The sequence below is a fragment of the Podarcis filfolensis genome, assembly GCF_964270895.1.
Source record: "Podarcis filfolensis genome assembly, chromosome: 2".
In the NCBI taxonomy this organism is placed as follows: Eukaryota; Metazoa; Chordata; class Lepidosauria; order Squamata; family Lacertidae; genus Podarcis; species Podarcis filfolensis.
Window position 1 is genome coordinate 8,686,268 of NC_139605.1, and position 13,325 is coordinate 8,699,592.

A 13,325-nucleotide genomic window follows, 5' to 3' on the forward strand; every position below is an offset into this window, starting at 1 on the left:
ACTCGAGGTATGGAACAGAAATAAAAGATTTTTAGAAAAAGACACCCCCTGGTGGTTATCACCAATTGATATCCTAACCATTAAAAAATTAAACATGGAAAGCCAAAGATGGACCTATGAAGACCTCCTGGTAAGAACAGATAAAGGGTGGAAAATTAGAACATATGAGGACTTAAAGGACAAATTATTGGGTTGGCTACAATTTCACCAAATTAACGCTTTATGGAATGAACATAAAAAAACAGGGATGAATGAGAAAAAGTCTAGATACCAGGTGGAAATACTAGAAGGAAACTCCAAACTCTTATCCAAAATGTATAATCAATTATTAGAGTGGGACACCAAGGATGAAGAGATAAAGGAGGTTATGATCAAATGGGCTATAGATTTGGGATATAACCTAGATTATGATAGGTGGGTAAAACTTTGGAATAAGGATATGAAATTCACAGCATGCGTTGGACTCCGAGAAAATATGGAAAAAATGATGTACAGATGGTACATCACCCCCGTGAAATTGGAAAAAATGTATAAGACTGGGGACAAAACGTGCTGGAAATGCAAAACAAAAGAAGGTGATTTCCACCATATGTGGTGGGCTTGTGAAGAAGTGAAAAGGTTTTGGGGACTTCTCTATGATGAATTAAAAAAAAATCTGAAATATCAGGTCGCTCCCTGATCAGTACTTTTGGTTTAGATGGGGACTCTTAATCTTAGGGTCACGGGTTTGAGCCCCACGTGAGGTAAAAGAGCGCTGTGTTGTCGGGGGTTGGACTGGATGACCCTCGGAGTCCCAAGTCTAGAATCCAACCGCGTGTACAAGCAAGTTGGTTTCATCTTCTCATTCTTTTTGCCGGGCACCGCTGTGACGTGTTAGGCGGTGCAGAGAGGTGTGCAAGTAGGTGAGTAAATAGAAAGGGAAAATAAAAATAAAGGAGCACCCTTCCCCAGAGCCGCCCCAAAGGCACTTTTTCCCCCCATCACAGAGGAACAGACTACAAATCCCAAAATCCTTTGCGTCTGGGAAAAGGGAAGAAGCGAAGGGGCAGGACGTCTCAAGAGGTGCCTGTTTCCTCTGGCCAGCCCCCTTTTGTGTGGGTCTTTTGCAGGAGGCGTCCGGCCATCGCGATCTCTGGGGTGCAAAGAGGTTTTGCAGGGGAGGCTGAAGGTGGGAGCAGGAAGGAGTCTTTGCTGGCAGAGGCGCCCTTCGGAAGCAGCTCTACGCGGGTGAGAGGGGACCGTCTGAACCCTGCAACACGTGAATGCCGGTGAGGGGGCGGGGCAGGAAAGGGCGGCGGGAAAGATGAGCCATTTTGGCTTTTCCCATTGCACGGATAAGCTTGCACGTTGCATCGGGGTGAAAGAGGAGGAAGGGGAGATTCTCGAGAGCAGAAGAAGGGAACTCTTTCACTTGTTTATTCCTCATTGAAAGCTTTGAAATGAAATGATAAAGTGTAAAATTATGTAAAAGGCAATGGTAACCAGAGATAAATATGAATATGAAACGTAGTACTAGTAGATGATAAATATGCGCCAAGAATGGAGTGCCAAATGGTATTAATTTGTATAAAGCCTATAAAAATAACTGACAAAAAATGAAATGAAATGAAAGCTTGGTGGTAGATTGTGCATATTTTGAATTAAAAAATCTGGACATTAAGAAAAATCAGATAACATTACCATCCCTTTTTTAGAAATGCAAAAAGGTTGCAATTGGAGTACCCCCCTGAATATTTTAAAGTGTTCCCAAGTGTCCTGTATATCATGGTGATGGGGTGTGTGGAAATCTCAGATCCTGGGGCCAAACGGGGGTCTAGCTGGACTCCTCATTCCCCCCCCCCCATGCCAGCCCCATCTCCCTAGGCTGCTTCAGCCCTGCTCTAAGTCGGGTGCTTTTGCCTGGCTAGAATATGCCATCAATTATTCCTCTGACCTGCTTGGCTGGAGTTGTGTGTGCATGTAAATAGACCTCTGGTTTCTGTGCGGCTGGAATGTATCCCATGGGTTGTGTGTATTCTACTTCCTTGCATTCATACCCCACCCATCCTGGAAGGAGCTCAAGGTAGTTTGCATGTTCCCCATCTCTCCATTTCTTCCCCACAACAACCCTGTGAGGGAGGCCAGACTGAGAGACGGTGACCGGCCCAAGATCACCCAGTGGGCTTCATGGCCAGGTGGGGATTTGAACCCCGAGCACAGAACTCTAACCACTACACCACATTGCCACTCTGGACCAGCAGTGCTTCTTGGTATTAGACGGGGGTCTTTTCCCAGCCTCTCTTAGATAGATCACGAATTGGACTTGGGGGTATTTGCTCTGTCAATTGAGCTAAGGCTGCTCTCCAATCTCTTTTTTATATTTTTTGACTTATTTATTTATTTATTCAATTTTCAAATATTGCATATTCTTTTAAAATACAATTGTAACTACTCTCTCCTATCCGTTGACTTCCCATCCACCCTGCCATGGTGTTTTTCTATTCCCTTACAAAGCTGCAACGTTACTTATATTATATTCATTCTTGACTTAACCATCCAGGGGTCCTTTATCTTTTTTTATTAAAAAAGAATGTAAAAGAATGAAAGTCTGCTATCCTCCTTCACTCCCACACTTTTTAGACTTGCATCATTTTGTGACGCAGTAATTCGGCTTCCCTAGCAAACCAGAGGTTAAACTAACCCCTTTCCAGCCCCGGTAGGAACGTGGGGAGTGTTTAAACGCCACACCTACACACTGCAGCTGACACACTAACATGTCACGACATTAGTGGCAAAAGTCCAGTACAGAGCATTAAACATTGAATACAAAGGATCCAAAGACAGGACTTTTATGATTTGAAAACGGAGACAGCTTATGTACTTTTTTGGTAACACAAGAATATCAATAATAATAATAATAATAATAATAATAATAATAATAATAATAATAATAATAATAGAATGTAGTTGGAACGATCTATGGGGAAGACCGAGATTCCCACTCTGCTCTTGCCACCAAAGGCGTTCCTGAGGTGCTGCAGTTTTTGCTGAGGGCGTTTTGTCATCACAGAGACCGCCAACCTTTGATTACGGGGCTGTTTATTTCTCCAGGGTCGAAAGGGCCCTCCCTGCTGGACGTTGGCCGAAGAGCAAGGGAGGCCATGCTGGAGAATGAGGGGGACGTGGGCTCTTTGGGTAAGGAGCCTCCTTCCTTGAGTCTGAAGCAGTCCTTCCGGGACATTTTCTTGTCACTCTTCTTTTGGGGTGGAGGGGTAGGGGGGGAGCAGGTTTGTTGCACCAGAGCTGCAAATGTACTTTATTCTTAACGCCATCCATTTTAATCCCAACCTTTCCACTCCAAGGAGCTCAATGTGGGGCACACGGGTCTCCCCCTCATTTAATCCCCACAACAAGCCCTAAATGGCCTTGGCCCCATATACTAAGAAGCATCTACATCCCATCATTTAGCCAGGACACTGAGGTCCAGCTCTGAGGGGCTTCTGCCGGTTCCCTCAACGTGAGAAGTGAAGCGATAGGGAACCAGGCAGGCGCCTTCTTTGTAGTGGCGCCCTCCTGTGAAACACCCTCCCTTCATATATCAAGGAAATAAATAACTATATAACCTTTAGGAGCCCTGTGTCAGGAAGTTTTTAATGTTGGACATTTGATTATGTTTTTATATGTGCTGGAAGCTGCCCAGAGTGGGTGGGGTGACCCCGTCAGATGGGTGGGGTTCAAATCAAAAAGTATTAGTCTCCCAGGTTCTAGTCGGGCACTTTAACCACTGCGCTGCACTCTAGCTGTGCAAAATGGGTTTGCTGGCATGTGAGGGACTCCCACCAGCGTAACAGCAGCAGTCTGGAAGTGCCAACCAAGACCCCTTCCCTCCTGGCAGTGCAGTCCTGACCCTCCACCCCGCAGCCATCTTCAGCCGTCCTCCCTTCTCCTTCTGGCACAGAGCAAAGGAGCACCTTGCCCCCTACAAACACCCAGCCCCCTAACCCAAGGTATTGTTTAGTTACGGGTTCTCCATCCCCATAAATGTTTGAGATGGGCGGTCGTTGGGGATAGTTTGGACCATAAGGCCGAATGCTTCCTCACTTCTTCTTCTTCTTCTTCCTTCTTCTCACTTCTTTCCCGCATAGCACTGCCGCTTCGCAAGACGAGCCTTGTCGCCAGCGCAGAGCAAGCGGAAGAGCCCAGGACGCCACAATATCAGATCTCAGACGGAACAGGTGCTGCCGTTTTGGACACCAGCTCAGGTGAGGCCGTCTGGGTGGGATGCCAAGTCCGTTCAGAGTTTCCCCTCTCTTGCTGAGAATGGGCAAGAAAAATGTTCTTTGTTACTTCATTTTAAAAGGCGCTTTCACTGGTTATACCTTATGCAGTGGGGGTTGTGGGCGGGGGGAGGGGGAGAAGTGGTACGACCTCCGTCTCTCACGCATCATCTGATCCAATGATTTCAGTCTGGATTCTGAAGCTACTTCTCTGCCATCTTCAAACCCTGATTCCGCTTTCTTCACTCTCTCAGCAGGTATTTCAAGGAGGAAACACTTCTGCCCAGAGAGTGGCCAATGCTTTGCCTTCAGATTGGCTCTTGCTAGACACCAGAGAATCCACACAGGGGAGAAGATCCAGGAAAGCTCTGAGAGTGGGGAATGTTTTGGTCAGAGTTCAGAGCTTGTGAGCCATTTGGAAACCCCTATGTCTTTGGAGTTCAGGAAGATTCTTGCTCATCAGCCCATCGTTCTGATCCACCGGAACGTCCATGCTGGAGGAGATAAGTCATATCGCTGCTTGGAGTGTGGGGAAGGTTTTTCCCAACTCTCAGATTTTGTGAAACATGAAAGAGGCCACACAGGAGAGAAACCCCACAAATATGGCAAGAGTAGGATCAGGTTCCCCAAGAGATCACAGCTTCATGGACACCATAAAGTCCACACAGGAGGGAAGCCCCACAAATGCAGTGTGTGTGGGTTATGCTTTTCTGTTAGGTCAGAACTTGTTACCCATCAGCGAACCCACACTGGAGAAAAACCCTATGAATGCCCAGAGTGTGGAAAATCATTTGCTCACAAATCAGGCCTTGTGGCCCATTGGAGGCTCCACACAGGAGAGAAGCCCTATGAATGCTGGGAGTGTGGGAAATGTTTTCCTCAAAACGCACAGCTTTGGAGCCATCGGTTGGTTCACACAGGGGAGAAACGGTATAAATGCTTTGAATGTGGGAAAAAGTTTACTTCCCGTTCCGGCCTTGTAACCCATCAGAAAACCCACACAGGAGAAAGGCCCCATAAGTGTCTGGAGTGTGGCAAATGTTTCCCCACAAATGTAAGTCTCAGGCGACACCAGAGAATCCACACAGGAGAGAAACCCTATGAATGTAGAGAGTGTGGGAAATGTTTTCATGAGAAAGGTGAACTTCTGAGGCATCAGACTGTGCACACCGGGGAGAGGCCTCATAAATGTGCAGAGTGTGGGAAAAGTTTTCTTGTACCATCACATCTTGCAATCCACCAGAGAATCCATACGGGAGAGAAACCCTACAAATGCACGGAGTGTGAAAAATGCTTTTCCCAGAAACAACACCTCAAGCAGCACGAAAAAATCCACACTGGGCAGAAACCCTACAAATGCATGGAGTGTGAAAAATGTTTTGCCAACAAATCACACCTTCATGTACACCAGAGAATCCACACAGGAGTGAGACCATATGAATGTGGAGAGTGTGGGAAATGTTTTTCCACTTCATCACATCTTATTTCTCATAAAAGAGTCCACACAGGAGAAAAGCCATATAAATGTTTAGACTGTGGAATGTCATTTACTTTCGCACAAAGCCTTAGGGGGCACCAGAGAACCCACACAGGAGAGAAACCTTACAAGTGCTTGGAGTGTGGGAAATGTTTTTCAAGGAAAGACAACCTTGTGAAACATCAGAGAACCCACACAGGAGAGAAACCCTATAAATGCTTGGAGTGTGGGGAATACTTTGCAAGAAAATCAGAGCTTAACATGCATCAAAGGATACACACAGGAGAGGAACCTTACAAGTGCTTGGAGTGTGGGAAATGTTTTTCAAGGAAAGACAACCTTGTGAAACATCAGAGAACCCACACAGGAGGGAAACCCTAATAATGAATGGAGTGGGGGAAATGTTTTTCTCCATCATCACATGTTCGCAAACACCAGAAAGTCCACACAGGAGAGAGGCCTTACCAATGTGTAGAGTGTGGGAAATGGTTTTCACAGAGTGGAAGCCTTCGAAAACACCAGAGACTCCATATGGAATAGAAAGCATATAAATGTTGGGAGTGCGGGGAATGCTTTGTAAAGAAATGAATCTTTTATCAACACTGGAGTCTCCACGAAGGAAATACAATGCAAGTGTCTGGAGTGTGGGAAATGATTTGCTGCTCATTTGGACCTTCAAAGGCACCAGAGAATCCACAAAAAAGGGAAACCCATTAATGTTTCGAGCGTGGGAAATGTTTGGCCTGGAAGGGGCAGGCTGGTGCTGCATCAGGGAGTCCACACAGGAGAGAAACCACACCAACGCTCTGAGTATGTGTATTGCCAGAAAATTTTTAGAAGGTGGTGTCTCCTGATCTCGATGTAATGGTAGCTTTAAATCCTTTTAACTCTATCTGTACATATAACGAGGGCTTCCCCATGAATTTATCTATATGATGAGAACTTTGCATCAACCAGAGGTCTAGACAGCTGGCCTGATAAGGAGTCAACTACCAGACAGGCCTGTCTTGACCCAACCATGGAACTGGCAGTTAGACATAGACTTTTGCTCACCGCTGGGAACAGACGGAGTAACTTTGCTCTGTGCCAACCACAAAGATAATGGAGGATGGCAACAGAACTTAAAGAGCCCACCTGCTATTAGATCGTGTTTAAAAGCCTCTATATAAGGGCTCAGCGACAGCAGCTCTCTAAGTCCCTCGTTCGAGTTCTGCTGGTAAATGTCAACGTTGGCCCTATTGAGGGAAGGGAAGGATCTCCTGCTCAAGGGGTCTGCACCAAATGAGATGAACCATGAACTTCGCTTTTGCAGTTATCTCCATAATATCCTTTTGATCTTGTATCTTAAGTGTCACTCATTAGTGAGTATGGAACATAGATGTTAGACTGCGAGAATAATATTTAGAATATACTGGATCCCATTACCTTTGTTTTAAAAAGGGCTGTCTCAGGTATCTAACTGTTGGAGATGCACTAGGGATAATGCTTCTCTAAAACATACGTTTTTTCATTGTCCTATAACTGAAACTATCAACAGAACTTTATGGAAGAACCTTACATTTACTGAGAAAAATATCCTCTTGAATTATATACCCAGCACATGGAACCTTACAAAAGGACTACAGGAGTGGACTTTCCGAGCCCTGACTGCAGCAAAAGGACTGATACTGATGAATTGGAAAAATAAAAATGCGGCTCCCTTCTACGAATGGATTGGAAAGTTATACAAACTCACAACATATAAACAACTTGCATATAAATACAGACTTGCCATGGACAAGTTCAATGACATTTTGGATCCATTTTTACAAATACTGTAATGTAATAGGTTAAGGTCTGGTGAAGTACAATAACAACCTTCTAAAATATACAGATTGGGGTTTCCACCTATCCCCCCTTTATTTCCCCCTCTTACATGGTTTCTGTTTCTCTTTTTCTCTCTCTTATTTACGTCTCACCATGTTTAGTGCACATATAATTTTGTACTTTTTCAACTTTCAATAAAGATTGTTTTTTTAAGAAAGTTAGACTGCTTATTTGCTTTCTCTTTGCTTAAATTAATAAAAGCTTCGTCCTGTTCCATCGTCACCACCAAAGAGTACATTGAGCTTGGGAATTCAAAAATGTTTTAAGCCATGAACAAAATATTCCCTTCACTCCTCATCTCCTCATCAAGCAGGACAAAAAGCCTCCCTTCATCACTGCAAGAGTCTGAAGCAGTCCTTCCGGGACATTTTCTTGTCACTCTTCTTTTGGGGTGGAGGGGTAGGTGGGGAGCAGGTTTGTTGCACGAGAGCTGCAAATGTACTTTATTCCAAATGCCTTGCATTTTGATCCCACCTTTTCCCCCTCCAAGGAGCTCAAGGTGGGGCGCACGGGTCTCCCCCTCATTTAATCTCCACAACAAACCCTAGACAGCCTTGGCCCACTATACCTGAAGAAGCATCTCCAGCCCCATCGTTGAGCCTGGACACTGGGGCCCACCTCCTCCGAGGGTCTTCTGCCGGTTCCCTCACCACAAGAAGCAAAGTTACAGGGAACCAGCCAAAGGCAGCCTTCTTGGTAGTGGCTCCCTCTCTTTGGAACGCCCTCCCACCAGATGTCAAGGAAATAAACAACTATATCACCTTTAGAAGACGTTTGAATGCAGCCCTGTATCAGGAAGTGTTTATGTTTGAGGGACTCCCATCAGCATCACAGCCACATTCGGGAAGCCCCAACCGTGTTCCTTCCCTGGGTTCCCTGGCAGTGCAGTCCCCACCCCCCACCCTGCAGCCATCTTCAGCCGTCCTCCCTCCTCCTTCTGGCACAGAGCGAAGGACCACCTTGCCCCCTACAAACACCCAGCCCCCTAACCCAAGGTATTGTTTAGTTACGGGTTCTCCTTCCCCATAAATGTTTGAGATGAGCGGTCATTGGGGATAGTTTGGACCATAAGGCCAAATGCTTCCTCACTTCTTCTTTCTCCTCTTCTTCCTTCTTCTTCCTTCTTCTTCCTTCTTTCCCGCATAGCACTGCCGTTTCTCCAGACGAGCCTCGTCCCCAGCGCAGAGCAAGTGGAAGAGCCCAGGACGCCACAATATCAGATCTCAGACGGAACAGGGGCTGCCATTTCGGACACCAGCTCAGGTGAGGCCGTCTGGGTGGAATGCTGAGTCCGTTCAGAGTTTCTCCTTCTTTGCGAAGAAATGGCAAGAAAATGTTCTCTGTTACTTCATTTTAAAAAAGTTCTTCCACTGGTTATACATTATGCAGTGGGTGTTGTGGGCGGGGGGAGGGGGAGAAGTGGTACAACCTCCGTCTCTCACGTATCATCTTATGCAACGATTTCAGTTTGGATTCTGAAGCTACTTCTCTGCCATCTTCAAACCCTGAATCCACTTTCTTCACTCTCTCAGCAGGTATTTCAAGGAGGAAACACTTCTGCCCAGAGAGTGGCCAATGCTTTGCCTTCAGATTGTTTCTTGCTAGACACCAGAGAATCCACACAGGCTCTTGCTAGACACTAGAGAATCCACACAGGAAAGCTCTGAGAGCGGGGAATGTTTTGGTCAGAGTTCAGAGCTTATGAGCCCTTTGGAAACCCCTATGTCTTTGGAGTTCAGGAAGATTCTTGCTCATCAGCCCATCGTTCTAATCCGCCGGAACGTCCATGCAGGAGGAGATAAGTCATATCGCTGCTTGGAGTGTGGGGAAGGTTTTTCCCAACTCTCAGATTTTGTGAAACATGAAAGAGGCCACACAGCGGAGAAACCCCGCAAATATGGCGAGAGTAGGAATGGGTTCCCCAAGAGATCACAGCTTCATGGACACCATAAAGTCCACACAGAAGAGAAGCCCCACAAATGCAGTGTGTGTGGGTTATGCTTTTCTGTTAGGTCAGAACTTGTGGGAAATGTTTTCATGAGAAAGCTGTCCTTCTGAGCCATCAGACTGTGCACACCGGGGAGAGGCCTCATAAATGTGCGGAGTGTGGGAAATGTTTTCTTGTACCATCACAACTTGCAATCCACCAGAGAATCCATACAGGAGAGAAACCCTACAAATGCATGGAGTGTGAAAAATGCTTCAACCAGAAACAACACCTCAAGGGGCACGAAAAAATCCACACTGGGGAGAAACCCTACAAATGCATGGAGTGTGGAAAGTGTTTTACCAACAAATACTCCCTTCATGTACACCAGAGAATCCACACAGGAGTGAGACCATATGAATGTGGAGAGTGTGGGAAATGTTTTTCCTGTTCATCACATTTTATTTCTCATAAAAGAGTCCACACAGGAGAAAGGTCACATAAATGTTTAGACTGTGGAATGTCATTTACTTTAGCACAAAGCCTTAGGGGGCACCAGAAGATCCACACAGGAGAGAAACCCCACAAATGTTTGGAGTGTGGGAAATGTTTTTCAAGGAGAGACACCCTTGTGACCCATCAGAGAACCCACACAGGAGAGAAACCCTATAAATGTTTCGAGTGTGGGGAATGTTTTCGTCAGAAAGGGAGTATTTTGAAACACCAGGGAATTCACACAATAAGTCAATCCTATAAATGTAGAGCAACAAAATCCCGTAAGGAGCACCAGAGAATACACACAGGAGGGAAACCCTACAAATGCTTGGAGTGTGGGAAATACTTTGGTAGAAAATCAGAGCTTAATATTCATCAAAGGATACACACAGGAGAGAGGCCTTACCAATGTGTAGAGTGTGGGAAATGGTTTTCACAGAGTGGAAACCTTCGAAAACACCAGAGACTCCATATGGAATAGAAAGCATATAAATGTTGGGAGTGCGGGGAATGCTTTGTAAAGAAATGAATCTTTTATCAACACTGGAGACTCCATGAAGGAAATACAATGCAAGTGTCTGGAGTGTGGGAAATGATTTGCTGCTCATTTGGACCTTCGAAGGCACCAGAGAATCCACAAAAAAGGGAAACCCATTAATGTTTCGAGTGCGGGAAATATTTGGCCTGGAAGGGGCAGGCTGGTGCTGCATCAGGGAGTCCACACAGGAGAGAAACCACACCCAAGCTCTGAGTATGTGTAATGCCGGATATTTTTAGAAGGAGGTGTCTCCTGATCTCGATGTAATGGTAGCTTTAAATCCTTTTAACTCTATCTGTACATATAATGAGGGCTTTCCCATGAATTTATCTATATGATGAGGACTTGGCATCAACCAGAGATCTAGACAGCTGGCCTGATAAGGAGTCAACTAGCGGACAGGCCTGTCTTGACCAAGCCATGGAACTGGCAATTAGATATAGACTTTGACTCACCGCTAGGAAAAGAGAGAGTAACTTTGCTCTGTGCCAACCGCAGAGATAAGGGAGAATGGCAACAGAACTTAAAGAGCCCACCTGCTATTAGATCGTGTTTAAAAGCCTCTATATAAGGGCTCAGCGGCAGCAGCTCTCTAAATCCCTCGCTCGAGTTCTGCCGGTGAACATAAACGTTGCTCCGATTGAGGGAAGGGAAGGATCTCCTACTCCCGGGGGCTGCAGCAAATGAGATGAACCATGAACTTCACTTTTGCAGTTATCTCCATAATAGCCTTTTGATCTTGTATCATAATTGTCACTCATTAGTGAGTATGGAACATAGATGTTAGACTGCTAGAATAATATTTAGAATATATTGGACCCCATTACCTTTGTTTTAAATTGAGCTATCTCTGGTATCTACCTATTGGAGATGCACTAGGGATAATGCTTCTCTAAAACATACGTTTTTTCATTGTCCTGTAACTGAAACTATGAACAGAACTGTACGGAACAACCTTATATTTACTGAGCAAAATATCCTCTTGAATTATATACCCAGCACATGGAACCTTACAGAAGGACTATACGAGTGGACTCTCCATGCCCTGACCGCAGCAAAAGGACTGATACTGATGCATGGGAAAAATAAAAATGCAGCTCCCTTCTACGATTGGATTGGAGACTCGCAACATATAAACGACTTGCATATAAATGCAGACTTGCCATGGACAAGTTCAATGAAATTTTTTATCCATTTATACAAGCACTGTTAGTAGGTTAAGGTTGCAATAACAACCTTGTAAAATATACAGTTTGGGCTTTTTTCCCCTCCCCCCTTCTTTCCCCCCTCTACACAGTTTCTGTTTCTTTTTCTCTCTTTTATTTATGTCTCACCACGTTTAGTTCAAGTATAATTAAGTACTTTTTGAACTTTCAATAAAGATTTTTTTTTTTAAATAAAAAAGTTAGACTGCTTATTTGGCTTCTCTTGCTTTGCTTAAATTAATAAAAGCTTTCTTCCAAATAGTACATTGAGGTAGAGAATTCAAAAAAATGTGTTTTAAGCCATGAGCAAAATATTTTCGTCACTCTTCACCTCTGAAACATCTTATCTATAGTCATGAAGTATGTGAAAATTCCTACTTCCTCCCCCATTTAAAAGATTTTATTTATTGAAAATCAAAGCAGTGCATACAAAAAACTCAAAGTCAGAAAAACACGTGTCAGTGAATTCAGCCTGATGCAATCTCACTTTATGCAAGGTAAGTATGAAAAACAAAACAAAAAAATAAAGGAAGGGAAGAAAAAATTAATGAGTAAGACTACTAGCAGCCCGGGGAAAAGGGACTGCCGACGTCCTACCGCTGCCTGCTCACAAAAATGAAATGTTCTTTCATTTCTGCCTCCTCTCCCACACCTCTTTCACACCGATGCCCCTTGCAAAGGAAAACTGGGGCAAAGGGAAGAGGCGACCCTCCCGCCTCTAGTGATCCCAAAGATCAAAGTCTGACCCGCATTTCCCCGCATTCACACATTACAGGAGTCAGGCGCAGCTTCTCCATCAAGATCTCCCAAGCCTCATCCTTTGCATGCAGGAAAGGGCTCAGATGCACAAGCAGCTCCCGGAAAGATCCGTGTCTGGAGCTCAAGTCTCCAGGAGGGACCTAGCAAGCTCCTGGCAGCCGCGGATCTCCCTTAGTCCGCGGATATTCCTCCCTTAGTCCAGCATTTCCCCCATCTGAAAGCAACGCTCAAGTCGCCTCCCCTCCTGCAAAAGAGCCTTTCCCCTCCAAAGCCTAGCAAGAAAAAGCTCCTTCTGCCTCTTGCCCCGCAAAAGCCCCTGATCTTGGGGACTGGTGAGAGAAAAAAGCAAAAGCCCTTTCGCCTTGTGGGACTCCCCACTCCTGGGCTCCTTTCCTTCTCAGACGCAAAGGCTTCTGGGAGATTTAGTTTCAGGCTTTGGCCCTGAGCCCCAGGCAGGCTGAGATTTTGGGGTTGTGGGAGGGTGCTTTAGAAAAACAACAACCCAGTAGGGTAACTGTGCCCCTGAAGGACCAGGTGTGCAGCTTGGGAGTCATTTTGGACTCACAGTTGTCCATGGTGGCGCAGGTCAATTCTGTGTCCAGGGCAGCTGTCTACCAGCTCCACCTGGTATGCAGGCTGAGACCCTACCTGCCTGCGGACTGTCTCGCCAGAGTGGTGCCTGCTCTGGTTATCTCCCGCTTGGACTACTGCCATGCGCTCTACGTGGGGCTACCTTTGAAGGTGACCCGGAAACTGCAATTAATCCAGAATGTGGCAGCTAGACTGGTGACTGGGAGTGGCC

At 45.5% G+C, this 13,325-nt stretch overlaps 2 protein-coding genes across 2 annotated transcripts in view; one reads left to right on the forward strand and one right to left on the reverse strand.

Moving 5' to 3' along the window:
• The window catches only part of LOC310756746 (uncharacterized protein), a 1,375,527-nt gene that overhangs the window by 1,012,848 nt on the left and 349,354 nt on the right, over positions 1-13,325 (reverse strand). The window lies entirely within an intron of this gene.
• Positions 994-7,756, forward strand: LOC310756747 (uncharacterized protein). Its single transcript, XM_083601395.1, has 4 exons — positions 994-1,268; positions 3,050-3,174; positions 4,125-4,241; positions 4,511-7,756. Exons 2-4 carry the CDS (start codon positions 3,141-3,143, stop codon positions 6,112-6,114), a joined length of 1,755 nt encoding a protein of 584 aa, XP_083457521.1. The 5' UTR covers positions 994-1,268; positions 3,050-3,140; the 3' UTR covers positions 6,115-7,756.

Excerpts from the sequence above, each read along its gene's own strand:
- LOC310756747 (XM_083601395.1), top strand. The coding sequence starts at position 3,141 with ATGCTGGAGAATGAGGGGGACGTGGGCTCTTTGG. Across the intron at positions 3,175-4,124 it reads GGGGGACGTGGGCTCTTTGG|CACTGCCGCTTCGCAAGACG; the intron begins GTAAGGAGCCTC and ends TTTCCCGCATAG. Across the intron at positions 4,242-4,510 it reads CGTTTTGGACACCAGCTCAG|CAGGTATTTCAAGGAGGAAA; the intron begins GTGAGGCCGTCT and ends TCACTCTCTCAG.